This window comes from Oncorhynchus mykiss, chromosome 21 (assembly GCF_013265735.2).
Source record: "Oncorhynchus mykiss isolate Arlee chromosome 21, USDA_OmykA_1.1, whole genome shotgun sequence".
Taxonomy (NCBI): domain Eukaryota; kingdom Metazoa; phylum Chordata; class Actinopteri; order Salmoniformes; family Salmonidae; genus Oncorhynchus; species Oncorhynchus mykiss.
The window spans coordinates 597,501-607,500 of record NC_048585.1 but is presented as its reverse complement, the minus strand read 5'-3'; the positions used below and the strand labels follow the sequence as shown (position 1 = coordinate 607,500).

At 43.0% G+C, this 10,000-nt stretch overlaps 1 protein-coding gene across 1 annotated transcript in view; it reads left to right on the top strand.

The window, feature by feature from the left end:
* cacna2d4a (calcium channel, voltage-dependent, alpha 2/delta subunit 4a) overlaps positions 1 to 10,000 on the top strand; it is a 199,640-nt gene that overhangs the window by 177,874 nt on the left and 11,766 nt on the right. Inside the window, exons 25-26 of the mRNA XM_036958447.1 lie at positions 2,199 to 2,285; positions 9,010 to 9,080. Of these exons, the coding sequence (XP_036814342.1) occupies positions 2,199 to 2,285; positions 9,010 to 9,080 (158 nt within the window). The remainder of the gene's footprint in view (positions 1 to 2,198; positions 2,286 to 9,009; positions 9,081 to 10,000) is intronic.

Here is a 10,000-nt window from a genome sequence, read left to right as displayed (position 1 = left end):
GCTGTGCCCTGCTAATTAACTACTATAATATAGCTAGTAGCTGTGCCCTGCTTGTTAACTACTATAATATAGCTAATAGCTGTGCCCTGGCTATATACTACTATAATATAGCTAATAGCTGTGCCCTGGCTATTAACTACTATAATATAGCTAATAGCTGTGCCCTGCTAATTAACTACTATAATATAGCTAGTAGCTGTGCCCTGCTTGTTAACTACTATAATATAGCTAATAGCTGTGCCCTGCTTGTTAACTACTATAATATAACTAATAGCTGTGCCCTGGCTATATACTACTATAATATAGCTAATAGCTGTGCCCTGGCTATTAACTACTATAATATAGCTAATAGCTGTGCCCTGCTTGTTAACTACTATAATATAGCTAATAGCTGTGCCCTGCTTGTTAACTACTATAATATAGCTAGTAGCTGTGCCCTGCTAATTAACTACTATAATATAGCTAATAGCTGTGCCCTGGCTATTAACTACTATAATATAGCTAATAGCTGTGCCCTGCTTGTTAACTACTATAATATAGCTAATAGCTGTGCCCTGCTTGTTAACTACTATAATATAGCTAATAGCTGTGCCCTGCTTGTTAACTACTATAATATAGCTAATAGCTGTGCCCTGCTTGTTAACTACTATAATATAGCTAATAGCTGTGCCCTGCTTGTTAACTACTATAATATAGCTAATAGCTGTGCCCTGCTTGTTAACTACTATAATATAGCTAATAGCTGTGCCCTGGCTATTAACTACTACAGTGTAGCTAATAGCACGCTGCCCACTCAACCCATCCAGGACTCTATAAATGACAGAGAGAGAGACAGAGACCACTTACAGAAGGCCAGGCAAGTAGTCACAACAGAGGGGATTCTCTCAGAGTGAGGGGGCGGTAGGTAGGTAGGTAGATACAGTAGATAGGTCTGTTGTCTCTTCGTGGTTGAAGAGATGGTGTGTGTGGGCTGGGAGGAGGGAGGACTGGTGAGGTTCATACAGTATGTATGTACCAGCATCCCTGTTGTGTTTCTCTGTGTGTCTCCCAATAAACAGACAACAGGAATTAATCTCAGGGGAGGGAGGGGTCTGGGGGGGGGGGGGGGGGGTCTGTTACCATGGTAACATCTATGTGCTGTGGCTCAGTGTGGTTCAAGAGCAGTCACAATGATGACCTCATTTCCTCTATTATTATTTTTTATTCTCTCACTTTATCTCACTTTTCGTCTCTCTCCATCTTTCTCTCAATTCAATTCAAGGGGCTTTGTTGCCATGGGAAACGTATGTTGACATTGCCAAAAGCAAGTGTAGTAGATAATAAACAAAAGTAACAATACAACAATAATAAACAATAACAATGAACAGTGAACATTACCCTCACAGAAGTTCCAAAATAGTCAAATGCATTTCAAATGTCATATTGTGTCTATTTACAGTGTTGTAACAATGTGCTCTTTCTCACTCCCTCTCTCCAGTGCTCTAATACAGAGGGCATCTGTCCGCTGACATGTGAAGCCATGGTGAGGATCTTCAGGCTGTGGGTGCATCCCAAATTACAACCTGGTCCCTTTATAGTGTACTACCAGTGGCCATATCACTGTATAGGGATTAGGTTGCCATTGTGGACACAGGCTATATCTCCTGTCCTACTGTGGTATGTAGCCATCTCTCACTCCAACCCTGTTGACCCCTATACCACAGCCACGACCTCCATGACCTGAGTCACATGACTTATGGTCCCGTACATCAACCAGTCCCATTATAAAGACCCTGCCTCAGGGTGTCAGGTTGTATGATGGACCATTAGTAAAAGAGAACGGCTGGTCTCTGCTTGTCAAGAAACAGCATCCATCACTGTCTTCTCTTCTCTCATCTATCCTTACTATCCTCTCTCTCTCTCTCTCTCTCTCTCTCACACTCACTCTCTCTTTCTCCATATCCCTCTCTCTCTCCCTTTCTCTCTCTCTCTCTCTTTCTCTCTCTCTCTCTCTCTCTTTCTCCATATCCCTCTCTCTATTTCTCTCTCTCTCTTTCTCTCTCTCTCTCTCTCTCTCTGTCTCTCTCTCTCTCTCTCTCTGTCTCTCTCTCTCTCTCTCTCTCTCTCTCTGTCTCTCTCTCTGTCTCTCTCTCTCTCTCTCTTTCTCTCTCTCTCTCTCTCTCTCTCTCTCACTCTCTCTCTCTCTCTCTCTCTCTCTCTCTCTCTCTCTCTCTCTCTCTCAGGACCTGGCCTGCTACCTCATCGACAGCAATGCTTTCATAATCATCTCCAAAGAAAAAAGCCATGTGAGTAACTCTGATAGATGTTGAGATAGATATACAGTGTGTGTGTGTGTGTGTGTGTGTGTGTGTGTGTGTGTGTGTGGTCATGTGCTAGGTAGCACAGCAGAGGGAACATGACTGTACAGCTCATATATAGTGTCTGTATAGTCTGTACTATGTCACTGAACAGAACAGAGGAACCAGTCCATAGTAGTGTATAACTGTAGTGTCCCAGTCCATAGTAGTGTATAACTGTAGTGTCCCAGTCCATAGTAGTGTATAACTGTAGTGTCCCAGTCCATAGTAGTGTATAACTGTAGTGTCCCAGTCCATAGTAGTGTATAACTGTAGTGTCCCAGTCCATAGTAGTGTATAACTGTAGTGTCCCAGTCCATGGTAGTGTATAACTGTAGTGTCCCAGTCCATAGTAGTGTATAACTGTAGTGTATAACTGTAGTGTCCCAGTCCATAGTAGTGTATAACTGTAGTGTATAACTGTAGTGTCCCAGTCCATAGTAGTGTATAACTGTAGTGTCCCAGTCCATAGTAGTGTATAACTGTAGTGTCCCAGTCCATAGTAGTGTATAACTGTAGTGTATAACTGTAGTCTCCCATAAACAACAGCTGGAAGAAAGGCCTTGTAGGAATTTAGGGTCTAATCTCTCCACTGGGACAGAGGGAAAACACACCACACACACACACACACACACACACGCACGCACGCACGCACACACACACACACACACACACACACCAGAGGCCCATTACACTGGGCTTGGCTCCTGACTAATTGTTTTGCTGGTTTTTATTGTCAGTGTATCGACGTAGAGGCTTCCAGGCTTCTAGGTCCATGTTAGAATAGTGTTTAACTAGGAAACACCTTATCTATCCTCTCTGTAGACCAGATAGGTTGGATATTGTCTCCTTCAGTCCATGTAATATATTGCTTACCACATGCTCGTGTTGTAATCTCTGTGTGTGTGTGTGTGTGTGTGTGTGTGTGTGTGTGTGTGTGTGTGTGTGTGTGTGTGTGTGTGTGTGTGTGTGTGTGTGTGTGTGTGTGTGTGTGTGTGTGTGTGTGTGTGTGTGTAGGGGTGTGTGTGTGTGTGTGTAGGGGTGTGTGTGTGGGCGTAGGGGTGTGTGTGTGTGGGTGGTGCAGGAAAGCTTGGTGGGTAAAGCCAGCTGATCCTGTCAACACGAAACAGAGATGAGAAAACATGCTTGATCCCCAGTCCTGCTTCCTGCCCCCTTCGGGAACGATTTACAGATGGAACTGGTCCATTTACACAAATGACAACACTCAATTCAGCGCTTCCTAGTTCCATGCGTCAAACCATGTATCAAAGTTATTTCAGTGATATTAAAACCAGGGAAATCTGGAGAGTCCCCTACTGATTATAGTAAACTGTAAGTTTAATAACTTGTGACAGTAAATTAATAAGAAAGTTTATAAGCAATAGCGTGTTGCAAGTCTTACTGCACGATATGCATATCAATCAAACACGGTTTATTAAAACTAGACACTTACAAACAAATACAAGAACGTGTTTCAGTTTAATACAATATGCAAAAAAAAAAATACAAGATATAGATTCATTAATAATGGCTGTTGTTGCGGAAAAGGCTTTCGACCCTCTTGAATTGCCTTTTCTATTCAAAACTTTGGAAGCTTTCAACTGTACAGCTGAAAAAATACATTTTATAATAAATATTCTACATTGTATATCCCCCTAAAGAAAAGATATACACAAATAATACATGATCTGATGAAATTGCTTTAGAAAGGGGCACAAGACAGGGATGTCCCCTCTCCCCCCTCCTGTTTTTCACTGGAAATTGATCCGCTTGCAGAAAGAATTAGACAAGACCCAAACGTATACAGGCATCAGTATTGGTAAACATGAACATAAACCTAACTTATTTACAGATGATCTCCTGATATTCCTGACCAATGTTGAAAACTCAAAACATTTGACATCTCCCTAAGTCTGAGAGGGGGTTTTTAACCTTGTATCAACTCGCTACCCAAAGCTTTTACTTGCTACATATAGTGTAGTTAAATGCACCAGACAGGAACACTGGGCCCATGTTGAAGATGTGCTCATCCATGACAGCTTTAAAAAGCCATTTTGGATTAACCAATGCAAGATATGTTAAAATACATGCACCTTAAAAGTTTTATACAGCATCACAAAATGTCAATTTGAAATCTTTAGGACATCAGCGCAATCTAGAGTGGATCCTATTTGAGTCAGAAAAGGTTCTTCATATGAAAGGTCAGCTAACCCTAACCCTTGCGGAGAGAGCCGATCCAACTGACAATCTCTTAGAAAAAATAATCTAAAACATCGGAACCAAGACTTAAAATGAACTGATATTGGCACAAGATGGAGGGAATGTTGGAAGATCACTGGTGGAGCCACTGCAGCCTGGCGGCTGGCTGCCCCTCGGTCCAAACACACACACACACACACACACACACACACACACACACCAAACACAAACCCACCAAACACAACATGAGTTATTCTCAGCTGAGGAGCAACGAGGCGTCCTAATCACAGCCCCTGGGAAACAGCTAGTTATTGTGTTGTCACTTTTCTGTCTGTGTCTTAAAACTAAAACTCTTTCAGTCTCCTAGTTGTATTGTGTCTATGCCTGTGGAACAGGGAGGAGGGGGGTTGTAATTGTAGCCAACTGTCTCAGTTCATATTTTATCAGTGTGGGGGCGGCAGGTAGCCCAGTTGCTAGAGTGTTGGGCCAGTAACCGAAAGGTTCCTGAGCCTGTCGATCTGCAAGGCACTTAACCCTAATTGTTCCACGGCCATCAATAGTGGCTGGCCGTGACCCCCCTCTCTGAGGGTGTCTCAGGTAGAGTGGGATTGTGCAGAAAACACATTTCCATTTAACCTCACACTGGACATGTGGAAAACAGGACAAATATGAGCCTATTTCAACGTGTGTTTGAGCAGTACTTCCTTAAAACTAAAATAGGTCACAGGAAACAGTCTATCCCCACATACCGAAATTGAAGCACCTCTGCAGGCACACACACACAAACACACACACACACAGACACAGAGAAACAGACACAGACTAAAATAGGTCACAGGAAACAGAGTCTATCCCCACACACCTAAATTGAAGCACGCGCAGGCACACACGCACGCACGCACGCACACACACACACACACACACAGACAGACAGACACAGACAGAGACACAAACTGTAGTGTAAAATGACATAAAATGATGAATGAACGTATGAGTGGGCTAACACAGTCTTTAGCTTAGTAGCTTACACAGTCTTTAGCTCAGTGGGCTAACACAGTCTTTAGCTTAGTGGCTTACACAGTCTTTAGCTCAGTGGGCTAACACAGTCTTTAGCTCAGTGGCTTACACAGTCTTTAGCTCAGTGGGCTAACACAGTCTTTAGCTCAGTGGGCTAACACAGTTTTTAGTTCAGTGGGCTAACACAGTCTTTAGCTCAGTGGGCTAACACAGTTTTTAGTTCAGTGGGCTAACACAGTCTTTAGTTCAGTGGGCTAACACAGTCTTTAGCTCAGTGGGCTAACACAGTTTTTAGTTCAGTGGGCTAACACAGTCTTTAGTTCAGTGGGCTAACACAGTCTTTAGCTCAGTGGGCTAACACAGTCTTTAGTTCAGTGGGCTAACACAGTCTTTAGCTCAGTGGGCTAACACAGTTTTTAGTTCAGTGGGCTAACACAGTCTTGTGATACCCAGATGACCCAGATCAAACCCAATCAGTCACACTGGACATTACATCCCATGATAAACTGCCAGAGATATTACTTAGCAAAGAGGTCTCAATGAGTATAGACTGCTCCTTTACGACTTTGTGAGTCCTTCAAATAAAATGTCCTAGTAAACTGAAAGCCCTAGAACCCAACACAAATCCTCAGAGGTAGTAGAATAGTGGAACAGAGTCCACCGCAGGCTAGTAGAGGAGAGACGGCTACGGTCACTCAAACACTAGCTGTCCTCTATACACCTAACCTCTACCTCTACCTCTACCCAGCTGATGAGCTGTCCTCTATACACCTAACCTCTACCTATTCCTCTACCTCTACCTCTACCTCTACCCAGCTGATGAGCTGTCCTCCATACACCTAACCTCTACCTCTACCTCTACCTCTACCCAGCTGATGAGCTGTCCTCCATACACCTAACCTCTACCTCTACCTATACCTCTACCCAGCTGATGAGCTGCCCTCTATACACCTAACCTCTACCTCTACCTCTACCCAGCTGATGAGCTGTCCTCTATACACCTAACCTCTACCTCTACCTATTCCTCTACCTCTACCTCTACCCAGCTGATGAGCTGTCCTCCATACACCTAACCTCTACCTCTACCTATTCCTCTACCTCTACCTCTACCCAGCTGATGAGCTGTCCTCCATACACCTAACCTCTACCTCTACCTCTACCCAGCTGATGAGCTGTCCTCTATACACCTAACCTCTACCTCTACCTCTACCCAGCTGATGAGCTGTCCTCTATACACCTAACCTCTACCTCTACCTATTCCTCTACCTCTACCTCTACCCAGCTGATGAGCTGTCCTCCATACACCTAACCTCTACCTCTACCTATTCCTCTACCTCTACCTCTACCCAGCTGATGAGCTGTCCTCCATACACCTAACCTCTACCTCTACCTCTACCCAGCTGATGAGCTGTCCTCTATACACCTAACCTCTACCTCTACCTCTACCCAGCTGATGAGCTGTCCTCCATACACCTAACCTCTACCTCTACCTATTCCTCTACCTCTACCTCTACCCAGCTGATGAGCTGTCCTCTATACACCTGACCTCTACCTCTACCTCTACCCAGCTGATGAGCTGTCCTCCATACACCTAACCTCTACCTCTACCTCTACCCAGCTGATGAGCTGTCCTCTATACACCTAACCTCTACCTCTACCTCTACCCAGCTGATGAGCTGTCCTCCATACACCTAACCTCTACCTCTACCTATTCCTCTACCTCTACCTCTACCAGCTGATGAGCTGTCCTCTATACACCTGACCTCTACCTCTACCTCTACCCAGCTGATGAGCTGTCCTCCATACACCTAACCTCTACCTCTACCTCTACCCAGCTGATGAGCTGTCCTCTATACACCTAATCTCTACCTCTACCTCTACCCAGCTGATGAGCTGTCCTCTATACACCTAATCTCTACCTCTACCTCTACCCAGCTAATGAGCTGTCCTCTATACACCTAACCTCTACCTCTACCTCTACCTCTACCTCTACCTCTACCCAGCTGATGAGCTGTCCTCTATACACCTAACCTCTACCTCTACCCTGAGCACTGCAATACAGTACAGGTGACAGGTGACAAGCCAGTGAGAAATCAACCACTCAACCAAGCAAAACAGTACAAAACAGCCTGGCTGGATTAAAATGAATAATTGAACTTGTACGGTGGACTAGATGGGAACTTCACTGGAGGAGAAGTGGAGAGAGAGAGGGAGAGGTAGAGAGAGGGAGGGAGAGGTAGAGAGAGGGAGAGGTAGAGGAGAAGGAGAGGTAGAGAGAGAGGGAGAGGTAGAGAGAGAGGGAGAGGTAGAGAGAGAGGGAGAGAGAGGTAGAGAGAGAGGGAGAGGTAGAGGAGAAGGAGAGGTAGAGAGAGAGGGAGAGGTAGAGAGAGAGGGAGAGGTGGAGAGAGAGGGAGAGGTAGAGAGAGAGGGAGAGGTAGAGAGAGGGAGGGAGAGGTAGAGAGAGGGAGAGGTAGAGGAGAAGGAGAGGTAGAGAGAGAGGGAGAGGTAGAGAGAGAGGGAGAGGTAGAGAGAGAGGGAGAGGTAGAGGTAGAGAGAGAGGGAGAGGTAGAGGTAGAGAGAGAGGGAGAGGTAGAGAGAGGGAGGGAGAGGTAGAGAGAGAGGGAGAGGTAGAGGAGAAGGAGAGGTAGATAGAGAGGGAGAGGTAGAGAGAGAGGGAGAGGTGGAGAGAGAGGGAGAGGTAGAGAGAGAGGGAGAGGTGGAGAGAGAGAGGGAGAGGTAGAGAGAGAGGGAGAGGTAGAGGAGAAGGAGAGGTAGAGAGAGAGGGAGAGGTAGAGAGAGAGGGAGAGGTGGAGAGAGAGGGAGAGGTAGAGAGAGAGGGAGAGGTGGAGAGAGAGAGGGAGAGGTAGAGAGAGAGGGAGAGGTAGAGAGAGAGGGAGAGGAGAAGGAAGAGGGGAATGGGGGAAAGATGTTTGTCGTTTTCCACTTTGCCAAATGAGGTGAAAGGACAACTTCCTATGACTGGAGGGAGGGAGGGAGGGAGGGAGGGAGGGAGGGAGGGAGGGAGGGAGGGAGGGAGGGAGGATATAAACCACTGTTTATAAACCACAGATGAGGATTATAGTAAATGTGGTAGTGTATTATATAATGTGGTAGTGTATTATATAATGTGGTAGTTTATGTGTACTATATAATGTGATAGTGTATTATATAATGTGATAGTGTATGTGTGCTATATAATGTGGTAGTGTATTATATAATGTGATAGTGTATTATATAATGTGGTAGTTAGTGTATAATGTGGTAGTGTATTATATAATGTGGTAGTGTATTATATAATGTGATAGTGTATTATATAATGTGATAGTGTATTATATAATGTGGTAGTGTCTTATATAATGTGGTAGTGTATTATATAATGTGATAGTGTATTATATAATGTGGTAGTGTATTATATAATATGGTAGTGTATTATATAATGTGATCGGTCTGTCTCTAGGTGGGGAGGTTCTTTGGAGAAGTTGACGGCTCAGTGATGGCACGCCTTATCAAGATGGGCATGTTCAAAAGGTAAGACAATAGTCTTCTACTGTTCTATATCTCATGATAACACCTTTAACTGTTCTATATCTCATGATAACACCTTTAACTGTTCTATATCTCATGATAATACCTTTAACTGTTCTATATCTCATGATAACACCTTTAACTATTCTATATCTCATGATAATACCTTTAACTGTTCTACATCTCTCTCATGATAATACCTTTAACTGTTCTATATGTCATGATAATACCTTTAACTGTTCTATATCTCATGATAATACCTTTAACTGTTCTATATCTCATGATAATACCTTTAACTGTTCTATATCTCATGATAATACCTTTAACTGTTCTATATGTCATGATAACACCTTTAATTGTTCTATATCTCATGATAATACCTTTAACTGTTCTATATCTCATGATAATACCTTTAACTGTTCTATATCTCATGATAATACCTTTAACTATTCTATATCTCATGATAACACCTTTAACTGTTCTATATCTCATGATAATACCTTTAACTGTTCTATATCTCATGATAACACCTTTAACTATTCTATATCTCATGATAATACCTTTAACTGTTCTATATCTCTCTCATGATAATACCTTTAACTGTTCTATATGTCATGATAATACCTTTAACTGTTCTATATCTCATGATAATACCTTTAACTATTCTATATCTCATGATAATACCTTTAACTGTTCTATATCTCTCTCATGATAATACCTTTAACTGTTCTATATGTCATGATAATACCTTTAACTGTTCTATATCTCATGATAATACCTTTAACTGTTCTATATCTCTCTCATGATAATACCTTTAACTATTCTATATCTCATGATAACACCTTTAACTGTTCTATATCTCATGATAATACCTTTAACTATTCTATATCTCATGATAATACCTTTAACTATTCTATATCTCA